This window comes from Vigna unguiculata, chromosome 2 (assembly GCF_004118075.2).
Source record: "Vigna unguiculata cultivar IT97K-499-35 chromosome 2, ASM411807v1, whole genome shotgun sequence".
In the NCBI taxonomy this organism is placed as follows: Eukaryota; Viridiplantae; Streptophyta; class Magnoliopsida; order Fabales; family Fabaceae; genus Vigna; species Vigna unguiculata.
In genome coordinates, this window is record NC_040280.1 from 14,312,699 (window position 1) to 14,333,965 (window position 21,267).

The 21,267-nt window shown below is 40.4% G+C and overlaps 1 protein-coding gene across 1 annotated transcript; it reads right to left on the reverse strand.

Moving 5' to 3' along the window:
• Positions 1-18,475: 18,475 nt before the first annotated feature.
• On the reverse strand, positions 18,476-19,692 carry LOC114168411. Its single transcript, XM_028053210.1, has one exon. The coding sequence runs from the start codon at positions 19,580-19,582 to the stop codon at positions 18,647-18,649; it is 936 nt and encodes a 311-aa protein (XP_027909011.1). The 5' UTR covers positions 19,583-19,692; the 3' UTR covers positions 18,476-18,646.
• Between the last annotated feature and the right edge of the window lie 1,575 nt (positions 19,693-21,267).

A 21,267-nucleotide genomic window follows, 5' to 3' on the forward strand; every position in this document is an offset into this window, starting at 1 on the left:
TCATAAATGATTCATAACGTGTGCATATGCATAACTCCTCCAACATTTCTTAGATTTATGAAGAAATGAAAAAATGAAAAATAAAGCAAATTCCACTCATGCATTCACGCATCCATGCAAGCATATCATATAGTTTCAAAAAGAAAATCATAACATTTCATGCATTATCAAATCATTCATCATACTCCATAAAATCATTGAAAATCATTTACAAAAAAGAGAAAAAGTCAGAAACGATATTTTTTGTTTAAGTCTCAAAAACGTTAGGCATTCACTTGGTGTTTGTCGACAGTTCAAAAGCAAAATTCAGGTTCTCCTTTTCTTACATCAAGACCCTCTACAAGGCAATGGTCATTGATTTCTTTTGTCACATCGAGGCCCTCTGCGAGGCAATGGTCATCGATCTCTTTACATCAAGAACCTCTACAAAGCAATGGTCATTGATTTCTTATGTCACATTGAGGCCCTCTGGGAGGCAATGGTCATTGATCTCTTTACATCAAGACCCTCTGCGAGGCGATGGTCATTGATTTCTTTTGTCACATCGAGGCCCTCTGCGAGGCAATGGTCATCGATCTCTTTACATCACGACCCTCTGCGAGGCAATGGTCATTGATTTCTTATGTCATATCGAGGCCATCTGCGAGGCAATGGTCATCGATTTTTGGATCGGGACCCTCTACATGGTAATGGTCATCGAATCTTTTAGATATAGACCCTCTCCTCAGGATTAGTCTAATCTCTTTTTCAAAAAGTCAAAGTACAAAAAGAATATGGTTTGTCAAATCGTGACCCTCTACATGGTAATGGTCACTGAATCTTTTGGATATAGACCCTCTCCTCGGGATTGGTCTAACATTTTCTCAAAAAAAATATAAAAAAAAAATTCAAATCAAGGCCCTCTACATGGTAATGGTCACCGAATCTTTTGAATAAACCATCTCAACAGGATTGGTCTAATTTGATTTTTTCAAAAAGTAAAAAAAAAAAAACAAAAAGAATTAGTGTGTCAAACCAAGACCCTCTACTTGGTATGGTCAAATTTGTCTTCAAATTTGTCTTCTTTTGAAACCCGAACGAAATTAGTGTTTTTATCTTTACTTATCTTTTATTACGATAATATGAAAAAGTCAAAATTTCAAATTATCTAATAAAATCTAAGTAAAGAGGGGCACTTCTGTTTCACCAGTCCGCCTGGTGGTACCATCCCTGCCGCCAGGCGCCCTGCTCGCGTTGTGACCATCGTTACTGGTTTGTGATATGTTCGCTTGGCCGCTCGCTCGCGCCGCCAGGTGCCATACCAGTAGTGCAATGCTACTGGTTTCTTGGCACTTAAACATATCCCGAAAGGATCCCAATCACACACACACCAACTTGAATCACAATTATTGCACTCCAGTCACAATTCAATACTAAATTACAATACACCCAATCCATCATATTATAGCATAATACCAATAAAGGGGCTTACAATCTATGCCGCTTCAGGGACATACCCCTCACTCATCTAAGCATATGCATATCACAAAATTACACTATATATATATATATATATATATATATATATATATATATATATATATATATATATGTGTGTGTATATATATGAAAATTCATTTAAACCATGGGTCCATACACAATATACAAAGGAAAAGAAACCAATGTTACATGTAACAGAAATACTCCCACGGCCTCACCCTAAAACAAGATAACTATCCACCAAATAATTTCTAGGCTAAAACCATGCACTCACGTTTACTACAAGCACACAAGGGTGAAGGAAAGGAAAATAATTGTGATATAAACCAAATGTATAAAAAGAGAAAGCAATTAAAGTAACGTGTGAACCACAACCTTTTTGGAGTCAATTATCATGTGCATTTAAAAGAAAGAGAGATGGCCTGGAATTAGAAAAAAAAATTCAAAATGTAATAAGGCATTGAAAATAGAAACCATTAGAATGGTACCAGGCATCCAAATTTACGTGAACAATTCGGCCCTTCCAAAATAAAAATATATCACCACTTCCATTGGCATACGTGAATCCTTTCTCAAATACCCAACCATGAAATTATAATAATATAATAATAAAGAAAGTAGAAACCAAATACTTTAATATGTAAGAGGATATGCGTATGTATCTAATGCATGCACTGTACCACAAAAAAATTATGAGTTATATGCATTCGCGGTCTCGCACAAGCACCAAAGCAATATAACTATATATATATATAATCACAATTTTGGAAGCCTTAAAAGCTGCACACCACCATACTAAGTCAAACCATCATTACAAGCCTAAGAAACCAAAATATGATTATGCCTCTGGTGCAAAAAGAAATGTGAGTAAACACACTTTTACAAACCAATAATTTTCTTTTTCTTTAATATATTATAATATTGCGGAAGAAGCAAAATGACAACATTCATGAAATCAAAACACTGTAACTTATTTACAGAGAACCCCACAATGACGTGACCCCCACCAATCCTTAAGTATCTCCCTCACACATGCACATAAGTCACCACTGGATTTCTTTTTTTTTCTTTTATTGGCATAAGTAAAATAAACCACTCAAGGTAACAAGATCCAAGAAGAGTGGGAAAGAAAAGAAAACGACCCCTGCATGCAACCCAACGCGGAACCGTCATGACCCTCATTCTCATTTTATGTTTTATACAACAATCATCAAATGTAGCAAAAGATACCAGTTTATGTGAATATAAACACCCAAAGGTTGGCTTCATTCATCAACCAATAAGAAAATAACAGAATCCTGTAAGGTCAAGCTCCCCTACGAACCAGAAACAAGACAAAACCAGTGGTGTCGCCTGACAGGCCACGCAAAGCCGCCAGGCGGTTCAAGAAAAAATCCAGAAAGCAGGCTTAGAATGCATGTGTCGCCTGGCGGCTCATGAGCTGCCGCTAGGCGGTTTCTTGAAGAATCCAGAAACGCGAAAAAAAACGAGGATAAACAGATTCTACACTTCCATTATGATTCAGAACGTATATTGATGCGATAACAAAGTGAAAATTAACGGTAAGAACTCCCCTAACCTGGATTCCATGTTTAATTTGATAAATTCTCTATTTCCTCCTTGATTTCCAATAGCCTTCTTTGCTCTTCTTCCAATTCCCCCCTTCCTATCAACCCCAACTCAGTTTTCAATCTGAATTTGCCTCTCCTCACGGCTACCCTCTCACACATAGGGTTTGTGTGACTCTTCATGTTCATGTCAAAATTGAATTTGGCAAAAAGAAATTATTTTGTCTAAGCTAAGATTCAAACCCATCACCCCACAATTGCAATTCAAGCACACAACCAATTCAACCAAGTCATTTTACATGATAATATTCATACATCAAATATTATATCCTTACTTATCACACCCAAGCATCTCTAAAAAAATACTAAAAATTAAAGAACACACAATTGACACACATAGGACTCAAACCCAAGTCCTCTCACACAAATAAATACTTTTAACCATTTAAGCTAATACTTTTTTCACATCATGAAGGTTAGCATTTAATGTCATAAAGGCTTCTCTTACCCGCATTTATTAAATAATTATTTATTTAATTATTTAAATTTTTGTGGGTCTTACAGTAAAAATCATATGTCAAGTTGTCTCAGACTTGAACAGGATCAAGCTTGATTATGTGAGAAGGGTCATGAACATATTTTCTTAGTTGATATACATGAAACACTAGATGTAGATTTCAAAAATTTAGGGAGAAGGCTATTTGATAAGCAACTTAACCAACTCGTTCTAAAACCTCAAATGACATAATAAATTTGTTGACAACTTCCTAAATTTTAAGGCTCAACCAACATCAAATCTTCAATGCAAAAACCTCTCTTGCTAGTTCAAATCGTATGTTGGATAATGCAATTCATGGGGCCTTCATTACCTTGAAACATATTCAACAACTATTTTTTATTGCATTGATACACGACTAAATCCTTACATTAATTCATCACAATAAACTTCAAACTTAATCTCAGGATTGGTTAGGATCAAAACTATTGTAGAAGTTAGACATCCTTTTAATTCTTGAAAAATGGCTTTACAATCATTATTCCATTTGAATTCTCATTCTTTTCGATTTAATTTGGTTAGTGGTAAAGTTAAACAAGAAAATCCTTTAATAAATTTTCGATAGTATCTAGCTAATCCTAAGAAACTACGTATTTCTATGGGAGTATCTAGCTAATCCTAAGAAACTAGCTAATAGTTCCCCACGTGTTATTTCTTTAACCTTTAATGGGTCCACCCTTATTCCTCATTCTAAACTGTAAGTAATGAAATGGTTGATTTAGCTAAGAAGGGGGGTTGAATCAAACTAACCACGAAATCAGAAAACAAAATGTTGTAAGACAATAAACTTTCAACTGATTAAAAAAAAACATGTTAATCTATTTATACACTATGATTCAACATATCAAAATATGAAATCCATCGGCTAATATTCTGGGAAATTATGCAGAAATGCAAAATGCACGAAACTCGCTCAAACAACATGTTTTTTCAATCAAGATATGTCCCAATCAATATATCCAACTTGATTATACTACCAGATAACGTAAAAACACATGCGCACCTAACAAAGATTGATTTGCTTGGTTTTCTTGAGATTTAATTGATGAACAGGATAAGGGAAAGAAGATCACACACTTGTTTTTATATTGGTTCATTTAATCACAAAGCTACATCTAGTTTACCAGAACAACATGAGTCTGGTCTTCCACTATTATCAAAAGTTTTACAAAATCACAAATATTACACTTTTGAATAAAGCAAACACCAAGATTTTTTAATCCCACCAAAATCTTATCCCCAACACTATAAGAATCTCACTTACAAACCTGGAACCACACAAGGAATACTACAGAGGCACAAGAACAACAAAACTTGATGGAGGCTCACCTTAGCCAACTAAACATGTGTTCTTCAAGCTTCAACCAAGCCAAAATGCCTCAAAGATTAACCAAGATCTTTAATCTACAGTTGCACCTGTGTGATTCAAAGAGAAAAAGTTTTCCAAATATGTATGACAATTTTTTGTAGTTAGAAATCTCAATTCATACATCATCTCTTTGAAAACCAACTTATATAGCTTGGTTATAAGTCAATTCAACAGGTTGATTTGTCCGTACAATCTGTTGATTTCACTTAACTTAAGTGAAATCATTCGATTGACTAACAACTCAACTGATTAAATACATTCATACCAAAACTATATGCATCAAGCTTTTTAACCTGTTAAAAACTTTTTTTAACGAATTGAAAAGGTCACACCTAAGACAAAACGACATCTAAACTATGTCATATAGTCTATAAATATAATACAACATATAAACTTCATGGTTTTCACATCATTTCCAGATTCAACAAACTAGAAGCTTGTTTATCAATGCATCTTCATCAATTATTCATCAACCTCATGTGATCTTATTTGCTTGCTTTATCAAATCTTTGCACCAAGGTCATTTGTGCTAATAGAAACAACGTGGCCTAAGAATTGAACTTGACTTAGCCAAAATGTACACTTTGATAACTCAGCACATAATTGCCTTTCTTTAGAATTTGCAACACAATGCTCAGATGTTTTGCATGCTCTTTAGTCATTCTTGAATATATATGAGGATATCATCAATAAATACCCCCACAAATTTATCCAAAAACTGATAAAATTTTTCAAATTATTTTTAATACATTCTAACATTTATTTCTATGAATTATTGATGGATTATCTTGATTTTAATTTTTCTAAAATTTTAGAAAAAATTCTATGAATTTTATTAGTGATTGATTTTGTAACATAATTGTCGATGGTATCCAAAAATATTTGAAGTTTTAGTTTAAATTTATACTAGAAATAAATAAAAAAACAAGGAACACTATCAATTTAATAATTATATATTGAGTGAATAATTTTCATTGAAATTTTGAAGTATTTGAAAAAATTAAACATAATTTGTTGTCCATGGACCTAATTGCAATTATAAAAAATTGATAAAGGACTAAATTACAATTATTAAATTACTAATGAACTAAGTTGCAAATACTAAAAAATAATTAAGGACCAATATGAAATCATTAAAAATATATATAGGAGTCAATTTATAATTTTAAGAAATTTTAGAAGCTTATATGCAATTAAAAAGAAAATAATAAGATATTATTGAAAACATCTTTAAAATATTTCATATTTGGATATGCATAATTCTTGAAATATTGAAAAAAGTAGAAAATCAAATAAAAAGAAATTATATGCTCTTGTAGAGCGGAGATTTACCCTTAACTTTTAAACTTTACTTAAGATCTATTTGGTTGGTTACCTGGAGATTTACCCTTAACTCTTTGACTTCACTTAATATCTATTTGATTAGTTACATAGAGAAGGTACTTCAAGGTATTTCATGTTCAAGGATTTAGTTAAGACAAATTACAATAAATATCTTAGGTGCAAAAGTATTAAATGTTTAACTTCTATGATATATTTATAGGATTTTAAATGAACTTTTACCTTAAGGAGGACATAATAATGGTTCCATAATCTTCTGACCTTGTTTGCTATGATAATTGTAACATCCCCAAAGGAATATTACTTTGAAAATATCACAAACAATTAAATAAATGAGACTAAATACGATAATATAAAAATTTTCCTCATTTATTTATGCAGATTTCCAAAACGCGGGAAATTTAAAGTCGTAATATCAAAACATTGCAACTGTCCTCAATTAAAACATTACAACTCATAAAAGCCAAATCGGCTAATGTTCCGAAACATAAATACATCAAAAACTTTAAATCTTCAAAAAGCCCATATCATCCCGCTCTCTGGTCTCAAGCGTCTCCTGGCTCACCTGTCAAATCATCTGCTCCCGGATAACGAATCATCCGATCATCGCCATGCACACACAGATAGGGTGAGCTATGCATATTAAACAAATTAAATATGATACCCATCCCAATAAAAATTTACAGATATGTGTTAATTACAAGTTATCCACCCTGATCTCAGATTCCTTCCTGAGTCCCATGCATGAAAACAGGTCCTGGGACTTTCACTGTGCTTCCACGAAACTATCCCTTTCGTGGTCCAACCCTACGAGCCAATCCTGCTCATAGTCCAACCCTACAGACTCCTCACCTGTAGTAACACATCCAAGCTTACACAACTTGGACCCTGGCGCGCACGCAATCACCATACTATGGACTCCTCGCCCAATAGTAGCCGACGGGAACATCACAGTTCCTTGCCCATCGTGCGCCCAACGCATGCTGCCACATTTTTCCAGCATTCACAGTGTTCACCACTAACCCAAATTTCTTTTGCATTAATTCTAACATGATCCACCTCCACACTACAATCAACATTCATATCCTAATCACATTAATGTCTATTTTCAATCAATAAAACTCACCATCGCGATCAACCATGTTTTTCCAATTCTATTTCCTAATGAACCCTAAATTCTCAATTCCATTATACTTCATGTGTTAATCCACCAATTATAAATTTTACAATCAACAATCCATCAAATCAGTTATATTCAATTCCCCAGATTCTCCCCGAACCTCGCACACCACAGAAGTACCAAGAATCAGAAGAAACTAGGTAACCCAGTTCGTGTCGCCTGGTGGGCTACCCTTAACCGCCGGGCGGTGCACGTCAAAACCCAGAAAATAAGCGCTGGTGGCATGAGCAGCCTGGCGGTCCTTCAACCCCGCCAGGCGGTTTCTGGAATTTTTCCAGAAATTCAACAGAATTCGACACAAATCAGAATACACATTGCAACCATCCAATAAAGCATGAAAACATACGATTATTATCGAAACACAAGTAAAAGCTCCCCTAACCTGGATTAAAGCTTTCCCAAGTAGTCTCGCGATTCTTTCCTTTGACTCAAAATGGCCTCCCTTGGCTTATATCAATTCAGCCCCCTCACGATTCCTCTCACACTCTCAATATCTCACTGAAATTCGCACTCCCCTATCTACCTCACAATTCACCTTGCAGAAACCTTTCTCCTCCCTTACAATTACCTACTTAGTGGTATTTTAATGGTGGCCTAATACTGTAAACGAAAATGGCATTAAGATGTGAGATAATGATCATTCAAACTCCCTTAATTGGCTTGTTTTTCCAGCTACCCTTGACTGATTTTTTTTTTCTGCTTCCTTAACCCTTCAACTTCAAATCAAAATCAAAAATGGCAAAAATAGAGTTTCATTTGGGTCTTCCAAGGTTTGAACCCACACCCATGCACATGCCAACTTAATGCCTAACCAATGCAACCAATTCATATTTCATACTAACCAATACAATTCAATAATTATAAAATCCACAACACGTTTTAATATACACAAAATAATACAATTTTAATAACACACAAAAAATAACATTCACAGGACTCGAACCCAAGTCCTTTCACACAAGAGAAGTACTTTCAACCATATGAGCTAGTATTTTTCCACGTCATACACTCCGCATTTATTACTTTAAAGGTTCCCCTTACCCACATTTATCCACTTAATTACTTAATTAATTATTTAATTTTTTTGGGTCTTACAATAATCATCAAATTGTCTCTTAATGTTATTTTTACTGGACTGATCTAGGTGAATCGACGTCAAGAGTGACGTGTCACACATATACCAATTTGTTCCTGCAAAGAACAAACAAGATAAGTTAGGCACAAGCGTCACCTTACCCATGTAGTCCGCTATCTCCTTAGCTGGTCTCTTCCCGGTTGGCATATGTCGACTTGGACCAAGGAAGGGTTACCTGCAGAAGGGACTCCGAAGCTCAAGTAAGTCAAAGCTCTCAGAAGGTCAAATCAGTGATTAATGGAGTAATGAATGCGTACCTTTAATTACTAGGGTCCACGTCTATTTATAGAGCATTAATTATGTCTGGTTATTCTATGGGTCGGGCCTTGGCTGTAAGTGGGCCTGGGCCCTAGCCCAGGCCCTTAGGACCTATTGAACGTTGGGGGTTTTTATTATACTGAGTTTATTGGAGTAGTCGGCCTAGGATTTAATCTTACCGGGTGTGCTGGAGTAGTCGGTTCAGGCCGGCTACTTACCTTGACGACTTAGGTTGGTTATATGAGGTGCAGGTTGTTCCTCTAGGTGTTTAGGTTAGAACTTTGTAAAACTTAGGCTAACTCGGCCTAGGCTGAATACTTGACTGCCTTGGTATATATGTATTGTTTACTTATTTGGTCGAGTTTGGCTAGGTGTGGTACACCAGTCCCCCAGCCTTGTCCGATATAAGTTGTTAGTCAAGGGTGATATGTGTTGGTATGCTAGCGAAACCGGCTAGGTGTGATACACCAGTCCCCCAGCCTTTAAGTGTGATGAACAGTGTTAAGGCTAAAAAGTGGTAATCGTCTGAAGGTAGATGAAGGGGTGTTAGGGGTCAAATCAGGAAGTTCTGGCACCGTCGTTTTTAAGAGTCATGTCTCTCGCAATGATGGTGTCAATTGGTATGGGTTGTTGTTTTGGCGGGAAGGGGTTTTCGTCGTTTGGGATTCTGGCCTATAAATATAGATTTCAAAACGAGTGAGGGGTTACTTGGTTCATTTGCGAGAGTTTTGAATTCAGAGGTCTTGTGTGCATTATATTGTCCGACTAGTTCCCAATTTCAGCCGACATCTTCCCGTAAACACGAAAATAGGTATGTCCAGTAGCGATAGTATATCGTTGTCCACATCTAGTAGTGAGAGTACGGAGTCAGAGAGAAGTAGGGGTAGGCAATTTGACGAAGAGGGTACAAGTTCTGGAGGCATGGTAAGTGGGATTCCAATGGAGATGGTGAGGGAGGTTCGAGAAGATCCCCCTGAGGAGTTAGCCGAGAGTAACTGGCCGGCTAAAGGCGGTTATGGGTGGGCGGCTGCTGACGTCCGTAATCAATCATCTTTGTTCCGGTGGTCTCGCCTATTGAACTCCTGGTTAATACTGTACGCCTGTCATCTCAAAGGGTGTAAGTGGGGACATCATTTCCCTGGAGAGAGTTAGCACTATTTACCGAGTATGTCATGGGCAGGAGGGGGCTACAGAGAAGTTTTTCTACATGTACATGTGTCATTTTTCTCAACTACATGTGTGGCTACCGTTAGACGGTTTTACTATGGGTGTATTGCGCGCACTAAATGTGACACCTACACAGTTGCATCCGAATAGTTGGGCCTACTTGCAAGCTTTTCGCATCTTGTGCCAATCTCTATACTTGGAGCCTTCTCCTTACGCTTTCTTGTACTTCTACGACACCAGACCCCGCCGACCGACTACTTGGCTATCCTTGATAAGTCGTCCTAGTATCAGTAGACTGGACGCATTTTCCCATTCTTTCAAGCACTTCAAGGACAGGTACTTCAAGGTTGTTGTTAAAGAAGAAGGCAAAGCTCATTTTTTGAACGCATATGGGGGTTCAAAGTTCCTATTTAGTTGGACGGGTAGCCCTTCTCGGTATATGGATATGGGGATGGATGAGTTATCGGCGGGGGATGAGGAGGTGGTGGAGATCTTAGCGAAGTTTTTCGATAAGTTGCCCACTAAGGGCTTAGTTAGAGTTTTTCGATAAGTTTTTCGATTATAGATATTGAAGGTATCTGTTTATTACTTAAACTGTGTTAATGATTCTAAGTTATTTTAATCCGAGTTGTAATATATTATTGTAGGGCACATGGTGCAATCAGGAAAGAAAAACTTGGCGTTTTTCCAATCGTTGAGGAAGGAGATGGCTGCTAAGGCCAAGGCAACTGGGAAAACTGAAGTTCCCAACCTGCAGGAGTCTGTGGTGGAAGTGCATGTACATGACGGGACGAAGAGGAAGGTTGAGTTGCCGCCTCGACACGGCAAGGGGAAAGACGTGAAGAGAATGAGAGCGGCCTTGCTCGGGACGGGGTCAGCCAGTGGAGCAGGGTCGGCTAGTGGGGAGAAAGGACCAGAATCTGGTTTAATCGAATTGTCGGAAATATCGGTGAGGAAGGATATTGCAATCAACATCCCAAATACCATTATAAATTCCATTGATGGCATGGATGTGAACCATATCGTGAGAACGATGGTCGAGTTTGGAAGCAAGGCCTTAATATTGAGTCGTCGTGTGGGGTCTTTATACAAGAGGGAGGTGAAGGAGGGGGGTCGGGAAAAGGTGGAGGAGTTGCAGGGGAAGGTTGACAAGCTTGAGGAAGAGAAGGCTGCGCTGGAGAAGGCGAAGGAGAGTTGGAAGGTAGAGAGAAAAAGGTTGATAACGTGGAGGGTTCACTGTTTGGATTCAGAGGAAAGGTTGAACAAGAAAATAGGGGAGTGGGAGGAAGATTATGAAGAATTGAAAGAGAAGTATGACGGTGCCGTGGGAGAGCTTGACGACTTGATGAATAGTATTATACAAGAGCATATTAATGGTTTTGAGAAGGGACTGCGTCAAGCGGCTTTTTTCTATCAAGATATGGACGAAACGGATTCAAAGTTCGATGTGAATAAGGACGTTGTTGACTGAAAGCTGGTCCAGGAGGACGAGGACAGTGCAAATGAGGAGGTGGAGGAGAAGGCGGCAGAGGAGGAGAAGAGGGCGGGCGGTGCCGAGGAGATGGCTCCTGTCACAGCAGAATAGGATTTTGGTTTTAATTGATTCGAGAACATTATTTGAGCCTATGTCTGTAATATGTGGTACATTTCGCTACATTGGTACATTCTTGCACTTGTGTTTAAATGCGATTAAGATTTTGTATGTTATTATGTATGTCGTGTTTTGATGATATGTGGTGTGTGTGTGTGTGTGATACGATCGATTGTATGTTATAGGTGTTCGACCCAGGCCGCTTACTTGGGGTAAGGGTGGGGAACTTAGACGAATTAAGCTCAAGTTAAGGGTGTTCGACCCAGGCCACTTACTTGGGGTAAGGGTGGGGAACTTAGACGAATTAAGCAAAAGATAAGGGTGTTCGACCCAGGCGGCTTACTTGGGGTAAGGGTAGGGAACTTAAACGAATTAAGCAAAAGATAAGGGTGTTCGACCTAGGCCGCTTACTTGGGGTAAGGGTGGGGAACTTAAACGAATATGTATAGCCATGTTTTGGTGGTTGTGGGTTGGGTCGTATAGTTTTCGGCGCAGGGATGGTTTGCCAATTTCAATTGGTATCATAGCGTCTGCACCGTAAACTAGGCTGAATGGGAATTCGTTTGTTGATGATTGAGGGGTGCACCTGTAAGCCCATAGCACTTCTACTAACTTTTCGGGCCATCGGCCTTTGGCGATATCTAATCTCTTGCGTAGCTCCACGAGGATAACTTTATTTGCCGCCTCTGCTTGTCCATTGGTTTGTGGATGTTCTACAGAGCTTGTGATGTGCTTGATGCCTAGGCCAGTGTAGAACTTGGCGAGCTCTTTGTCGATAAATTGTCGGCCATTATCTGTTATGATGGTATGTGGAACACCATATCTGCATATAATATCCTTCCAAACAAATTGCTGAACTTGCTGGGCCGTGATGATGGTTAGCGGCTTGGCTTCTATCCATTTGGTGAAGTAGTCGACGGCTACAATTAGGAATTTCACCTGCCCTTTGCCGGGTGAAAAAGGGCCGAGAATGTCCATTCTCCACTTAGCGAATGGCCATGGGGATAGTATGTGGTGTAGTTGTTCTTGTTTCTAGTGAATAAGGTTGCCATGTTTCTGACATGGTTTGCACTTTCTGACATAATCCTGGCAGTCTGCTTCTATAGTCGGCTAGAAATATCCGGCTCTAAGAACTCTGGTCGCCATGGTGTGTGCGCCGGAATGATAGCCACAAATGCCTTCGTGTAGCTCTTTAATAATATATTATGCTTGTTCTGTCGTGACACACTTGAGAAGGGGTTGGCCGTATCCGCGTTTGTAGAGGTCATCGCCTATCATGGTGTACCTGGCAGCCTTAGCCAGCCAAGTTTTGTCCGCATCTTGAGGGGGGTTGCCGGTTTTGAGGTACTGGATATAGGGGGTGGTCCAGTTATGGCTTTGGGAGGGGGTGACGTTGTCAGTTGGGGCGTGGGTTAAATTTTGACAAGTGTGTGTGATGGAGGGCGTAGATAATGTTTGCTGTAATAGGGATCGGTGACGGTTTTTTAACTTGGTGTTGGCCAATTTGGAGAGGATGTCAGCTCTAATGTTGTCGGTCCTTGGGATGTGTTTGATGCGGACTTGTTCGAAAGCGAATTGAATGACTGCACGGACCAGGTGGTAATACTGTAGAAGGATGGGGTCTTTGATCTGGAACTCATCATTTAGATGGCCTATAGTGAGCTTGGAGTCGGTTTTGCACGTTAAATTCTTGACACCTACCTCGCAGGCTAGGGAAAGGCCAGCGAGGATTGCTTCGTACTCGGCTTGGTTATTTGACGTTTTGAAGGAAAAGTGAAGGGATTTTTCAATGAGGATGTCGTTGGGGCCTTCTAAGACAATGCCAGCGCCGGCACCTTTTAGATTTGAGGAACCATCTACATGAAGCGTCCACTAGTCCTCTGTGGGTGTGTGTTGGAGGTCATTGACGAAGTCTAATAGACACTGGGCTTTAATGGGGCCATGGGGTTCATAGCGGATGTTGAATTCTGACAACTCGACGACCCATGATGACATGCGTCCAGCTAGATCTGGTTTTTGCAATATTTTTTGGATTGGGTAGTCGGTTTTAACGGTTATGCTGTGGTTTTGGAAGTATGGGCGTAGGCGGCGTGCTGCGTGGACCAAGGATAGGGTCAACTTCTCTACCATTTGATATCTGGTTTCAGGATCTTGCAGCGTTCTGCTCACAAAATAGACAGGGTGTTGTGTGCCGTCTGTTTCTTGGACGAGCGTGGCGCTAACGGTGTGGTCAGTTTACGAGGAGGGGTTGACGGGTGTCCGGCTTGTGGAGGATAGGTGGGGAGATTGGGATTGTTTTCAATTTTTGGAAGATTTGTTCACAATCATCAATCCACGTGAACCGGGTGGATTTCTTTAAAAGTTGGACTATGGGTTGGGTTTGTTCGACTAGTTCGGGTAGGAAGCGGGAAATGACTGTGAGATGGCCTATAAGACGTTGGACCTCCTTGATAGTAGTGGGGTTGCGCATCTCGATGATCGCCATGCATTTTTCGGGATTGGCTTCTATGCCACGTTGGGTTAACATTAAACCAAGGAATTTACCTCGGTCAACGCCGAATACACACTTGTTTGGGTTGAGGCAAAGGTTGTATTGGCGTAGCGCAGAGAAAACCGCTGAGAGATCCTCGGCATGTTGGTGGTGACTTAGAGATTTGACAACCATGTCGTCAACATATACTTCGACACATTGTCCCATTAGATGACTGAAAACCTTGTTCATCAGTCATTGGTAGGTTGCTCCGACGTTCTTGAGACCAAAAGGCATTACCCTATAGAAGTAGTTGGCATCGTCCGTGATAAAGGCGGTTTTGTGCATGTCAGATACGGCCATGGGGATTTGGTTGTACCCAGAATATGCATCCAAAAAACTAAGTACTTTATTCCCTGTTGCGCTGTCAACGAGTTGGTCGATGTTGGGTAAGGGGTAGGCATCGCGAGGGCAAGCCTTGTTTAGATCCGTGTAGTCTACACACATCCGCCATTTGCCATTGGCTTTCTTCACCAAGACTACGTTAGAAAGCCAAGTGGTGTACTGAGCTTCTTCTATGAATCCTGCGTTCAGTAGCTTGTCGGCTTCAACCTTAGCTGCCAGGCGGCGTTCTTCACCAAGTTTGCGTTTTTTCTGGGATATGTAGCGGGCTTCTTTATAGATGGATAGTTTTTGGGATGCCACTAGAGGGTCCACCCCAGGTAGATCAGCGGTTGACCAGGCGAAAAGATCTGTGTTGCTGGTGAGGATGGGTGTAATGATGGCACGCTCATCAGAGTTCAAACCGGTGCCTAGGTTGATAGAGTGGCCGTTGGGAAGCTCTAAAGGGGAGGTCTCCTCAACTGGCTCTAGACGAACATCCCGGCCTACTCTGGGGTCTAGGTCTTCGCCTGATAGTGCGATGCTGGAGCCAAGTGGTCGCTCAATGTGGTGGGTTTGTTGAATAGGGAGTTGTGGGCGTAGGCTGGCCATGTAGCATTCGTGAAGCGTTGGTCGCAATGGATGGTAAGGATATCACCGGAAGGAGAAGGGAACTTCATGGCCAAGTGCGGGGGTGGAGACGACGGCGCCAAGGGTGTTGAGGGAAGGATGACCTAGGAGGACATTGTAGGATGTTGGCGTGTCGACGATGAGGAAGCGAATTGGAAGGCTTTTGGTTTGGGTTCCCTCACGAAGATGGTGTGGAGGTCGATGTAGTCGTGGGTGGAAACTTGTTCGCCAGAGAAGCCATATATTGGTTCATCATAGGGGACCATAGCGGTGTCCAGAAGTTGGAGTTTTTGGTAAGTGGCCCAGTAGAGGATGTCAACGGAGCTGCCTTGGTCAACAAGGACTTTCTTAACGGCGTAGTTTTCAATTTCAACCGTGATGACTATGGGGTCATCTTGTTGGTGGTCGAGGCCATGAAAGTCGTCATCTGTGAAGATGATGGGAGGCATGCGGCGTCTATGGTGGGAATGGGTGATATGGTTGATGGACTGGATATGACGGAGGTGTTTCTTTCTGGCAGAAGAGGTGGATCCTCCACTAACGAAGCCACCAGAGATGGTGTTGATGGTACCACGTAGGGGAGAGTCGGCGGAGGTGATATCGGTGCGGGCCGGTTCGGGTTCTTGGTTGGTGGGTTGGGCGGGGCGTCTGTCGTGATGGGAATCATGTGGAGGGCGTCTATGGTCGGATCGAGGGGGGTTGCGGGATCGAGAGGAAGAGGAATGGTCATCTCTGCGGATGAAACGGCGAAAGTGGCCAGCACGGACCAGTTCTTCTATTTTATCCTAGAGTGCTTTGCATTCTTTTGTAGTATGGCCATGGTTGCGGTGGTAGCGGCAATATTTGGTCATATCCGCGTTGGGAGGTGTGGTTGTCTTGCGTGGTGGAGGGATTAGGTCAGCTTGTAGGGCCTCGTCGAGGATGCAGGAGCGGGCTACGATAAGAGGGGCATATCTGGTGAAGCGAGGTTGGCGGGGCTCGCGTGGGCGGGCATCAGAGCGTGGTTAGGTTGCGGGGTAGGGTTGGCGGTGGTGGCTGCATAATCATTGCAAAATTTGGTGTGGAGGGTTTGCATTTCCTCCATGTGAACATAGTCGGCTGCACGCTATTTGAGTTTGTGCATAGAGGCGGGTGGGTGGAGGTAGACGTTGTTGGCGAAAGGGTCGGGTTGTAGGGTGAGTGCCATGCACTGAAGGATCATCTCTTGGTTGAGGTGTGGAGTGCGAAGAGCTGCCCTACTGAAGCGATCTATGAACCCTCTGAGCGATTCGCCTTGTTCCTGTCTAATGCCTAAGAGGGAGATTGTGGTAGTTTGGTGTGGGCGGTCGGCAAAATGGGTGGAGAACATGTGGGAAAGGACGTCAAAACTGTCGATGGAGTAAGGTGGAAGGGTTGTGAACCATTCTAGGGCAGGGCCCTTGAGGGTGGTGGGGAAGGCTTTGTAGAAGACTGCATCTTGGGACGTGTACATGGCGACATGGCTGATGTAGACTTTGAGGTGCTCATCAGGGTCGATTTCGCCAGTATAGCGGTCCAGGGTGAAGGGTTCCCACTGGGTGGGGAGAGGGGTGTTGGCGATGAAGTCGGTGAAGGGGTGACGACGTCTAGGCTGGTGGGGAGGGAGCAGATGAGGTGGGATGGGATGAGTGATCATAGCGGGGAAGGTGGAAGTAAGGTTGTGAGAGGGGATGTGGCTTGTTGGAGGGTACTGTGGGTTGTATGGTGGAACATGTGTGGTGTGTAGGGTGGTGGGTATGGTGTAGGGGATCTAGGTGGTAGGGAGGGTAGCGGCAGGGGTTGGGGCTGCGATAGGGGGATGGGTGGAAGGGATGGGTGTTTGTTGGGTAGTGGTGAAGGTATGAGGAGTGGGGTTGTATTCGCTTTCTTCCTCTGTGGGCTGGAAGGTCGGGGACCTTGCAGCTTCAGAGGTTTCCTTGGCTTTTCCCTTCAAGTTGGGATCAACTTCGTTCTTTCGCCTAAGGCGAGAGTTCTCTTGTCGCAGCGCCTCCATCTCGTCAGCATTGCGTTTCTTCAGATCTGCCAACTCTTGTTGCATCTTCGCTTGGCCGTCTAGGATGGCGGCCAGGTAGGGGTGATGCTAGCAGGTCCTGAGGGACCAGCATCCGCCTGCTTGTTGACTCCAGCTTTGCTACGGGTTGAAACCATCTTCCGAGAAAAACGGGTACTAAAGGTGTTCGTCTCGTGCCCCACGGTGGGCGCCAATTGTTCCTGCAGAGAACAAACAAGATAAGTTAGGCACAAGTGTCACCTTACCCATGTAGTCCGCTATCTCTTTAGCTGGTCTCTTCTCGGTTGGCATATGTCGACTTGGACCCAAGAGGGGTTACCTGCAGAAGGGACTCCGAAGCTCAAGTAAGTCAAAGCTCTCAAAAGGTCAAATCAGTGATTAATTGAGTAATGAATGCGTACCTTTAATTACTGGGGTCCATGTCTATTTATAGAGCATTAATTATGTCTGGTTATTCTATGGGCCGGGCCTTGGCTGTAAGTGGGCCTGGGCCCTAGCCCAGGCCCTTAGGACCTATTGAACGTTGGGGGGTTTTTATTATACTGAGTTTATTGGAGTAGTCGGCCTAGGCTTTAATCTTACCGGGTGTGCTGGAGTAGTCGGTCCAGGCCGGCTACTTACCTTGACGGCTTAGGTTGGTTATATGAGGTGCAGGTTGTTCTTCTAGGTGTTTAGGTTAGAACTTGGTAAAACTTAGGCTAACTCGGCCTAGGCTGAATACTTGACTGCCTTGGTATATATGTATTGTTTACTTATTTGATCGAGTTTGGTTAGTTGTGGTACACAATTCAACAAGGTTACTGCGATATACATTATGTATTACACGTTCACATTTTGGAAAATCTAACTATAACAAAAGACATATCACTTATAAATCAGAGATAGTAGAGAAAAAAAAAGTACGAATTTTATTTTTCTAATTTAAAGTCCAGGAATCTCTAGAACATTTATAAACAACGTGAACTAAATATTTAGTCAGACACCATTCTCTTTAAATATCACTCACGTTTTGCTACGACCCATGCACATGACCATTCAAGAACACCATTCATCATATCTGAAAAGTTTGAAAAGTTCCGCTGGCTAGGAAACTTCCTAGGGTCAAATTTTCATTAACATTAAATCATCATTAATTAAAAGTCAAAGCAATGGTTTTATGTCCATATTTTTTAACATACTTCCAACACTTTGCATAATTATTAAATTTATTATTGGATTAAATTAGAACTAAATCTTTGAAAAGCCAACTAAGAAACGATCACTATAAGTCGTCACCAATAATTTCAAGGAAACAAGATCGCTTATTTCCCACCACACACGCTTGAGGTATGTACAAAATCAAAGAACTAATTTATTTTAATTTACAATTATAAACTTCAAATTTAATAATACAAATAAACAATTTCTCTTAAGAAAAAATGGTGGGGCCTTGTATTTTTTTTTTCATTTTATTATTATTATATTTCCAGCACCCAAAAGGAACATCAATTATTCAAGTTGGTCGTTGCAACATTGATTGCTGTTCGTCCGAAACAACAATTGCGTCCGCATCCCACCAAGTATCCGCGTCAGACTCCGTCACGTTGCCTAACGGCGTGCTGACATTTCTCATGTCCCCCACCGTCACGCCGTTACGTCCGTCATCTCTAACATAAACCTTCTGAACGCCGCCAGATTCCACGCGCAGAGTCTTGCCCACGGTGGGCCCCCACTCCGCCACCACCGTCGGTTTCCGACGCCGCAGGCGCGTGTCCCAAATCTCCACTGCCAGATTCCCGCACGCGCCCTCTCCGGCCGAGACCATCACCGCTGGCGACGCCGTGGAGCTCGCGGGGTCATAAGTCGAAACGACGCCGTCCTCGTAATCATCGAAATCTAACCCCAGCCCGAAGCCTATGCTGTCCCAGAGCTTCACGACGCTCTTGCTGCTGGCGAGTTCTGAGAGGGAAAATATATCTCCGATGCTACGACATCGTTTGTGCGTGCCGTTTTGGGTCTGGAACTCGTCGTTTTGGTTATCGTCGCTATCGTTGGTACCTCTGAGTCGGAAATAATCTTCCAAACGAATAAAGCTGGAAGACGCGGAGGGTTCGTCTTCGTACTCTGACGACGAGTAGGTTAAATCATCGTCGTCGTTTTCGTAGTCCTCGTCCTCGTCGTCAGTGGAGGAGTAAACGTCGTCGTATTCTTCGATTGAGTGAAAAGAAGGGGCTTTGGTGCGGAAGCGAATGATGAAAATGGTGATTCTGTTGATTATGCTGCCGAAGGTAGCCACTAGGGCAAGAATCACTGCGCCCCATTTGCAGAAATTGTATGCTATTGAAACGGAAGCGAGGGAGGTTGTGATCTGAGAAGAAAAAGAGGGGTTTTGCAGAGAATTTAAACCCACTTGAAGATCGTTGATCCTGTCTATCAACGGAACTTGCATGATTGCGTTTCTGCAACAGAGAAAGAAAAGATTGAGATTTTGAGGATCCTAGACTGAAAACTGCGGAAGAGAAGAGGGGAAGTTGTAGCAGGAAACAGAGTGATTTATAGGCAAATATGAGAAAAAAACTAGTTATGTGGTACAGGGTTTAAAATAAATATATAAAAAGTAATTTATCTGAAACATGTTAATTTTATAATGTTAAAAGACAATATCAAATTAATGTTATTTATTCATTTTAAAATAAATATTTAAAATTTAAATTAATGACTTAAAAATTTACAAGGTAAATATAAAAGTATAAAACTAAAATGAACACATATTTATAAAATGATAAATATTATTTCAAATTTTATAATGTATTTTTTATAATAAAATAAAAATTTATTAATTTTAAAAATTACTAAGAGCATATTTAATTTTCTACAAGTTGCAATTAATTATGCATGATGTCTTCTCATTTCTTTTTCTAAAACAACAGCATCTATCATGTAATTAATTTATTAGATATTTAAACAACATTTATTTGAGGGAAATCAACCCTCAACTGAATTTCTATAACTAGAAAAATAAAATAATCGTTGCGGATGGATATTTAGACAACAACAAATTATCAAGGAAGTGACATAAATAATATGTAATTTTCTCTTTAAGTATGTGTTTCGATTCAATACCTATACTATATTGAATGAGATAATTTTAACATCGTAAAAATATGTTTAACTAATTAATAATGTAAAGTAAAATTATTTTATATCATCAATATAAAATTATTAAACTCGATTCCAATGCTTTATTGTTTATTCAACTTATTACCGTGAAAATATCATCAGTGTATTTCTTTAGTGCATTCATTTAAAGTTGATCTTTTAAACAAACTACAATTATGATAAAACGCGCAAAATCATGAGTGGGTTTTAATAGGAAATGAGTGACATTTATGTATTTTTATTTTTAAATAGTAAAAATAATAATAAAGAATTTGAAAAAAAAAATGATATTGTTGGTTGAGTTGAGGAGAATAATTGTGCCACGTAAGAAAAGAGAGAATGCTTTTTGGAGGAACAAAAGATTGGGACGGTTGAGTCAGCAAAAGCCCAAAAACGGGAATGGTGGGTCCCACTCGAACGAACAGGTCATTTCTGAACTTAAAATTTGTGGTGGTTAGGTTTCACTTATCACATTCCAGTGAATTTATGACACGTGGTCACAGCTCATTGCTCTATCAGTATTTTGTTTCATTTTAATTTAAAGTGTTTTCGAGGTGGTCGATTTTTAAGGTTCGTCGTCTTGTGCAGTGGTTGAGTGTTTGTTTTGCTGTCTTTTGATGTGTTTGTGGTTATTGCTTGTCTCTTCACCTGACTCCGAATTATAAGTTGTTTCAGACTTTTTTATATTTATGAAACTTTTTTTTTTTATGTTCGATAGTAACATGTACAAAATAATGATAAATAAACAAAAAAAAAAGTCACTAAAAATTAAAATTGAAAGTTGAAAACTTTTGGATAATATGTATGAATAACAAAATATAAACGCAGATTTTTTTTTATGTTTACTCGATTGAATAGAAGCATTAGAAAAAGAGATAAAATTAAAAACTCAATAAAGTGAATAATTCATAAATTTGAGTAAACCTAAATACAAATTTTTGGTTAATATATATTTTTATCTCGTCCAATAGTTTT

Bases quoted from the DNA above. Each gene is read 5' to 3' on its own strand.
- LOC114168411 (XM_028053210.1), bottom strand. From the start codon at position 19,582: ATGCAAGTTCCGTTGATAGACAGGATCAACGATCTTCAAGTGGGTTTA.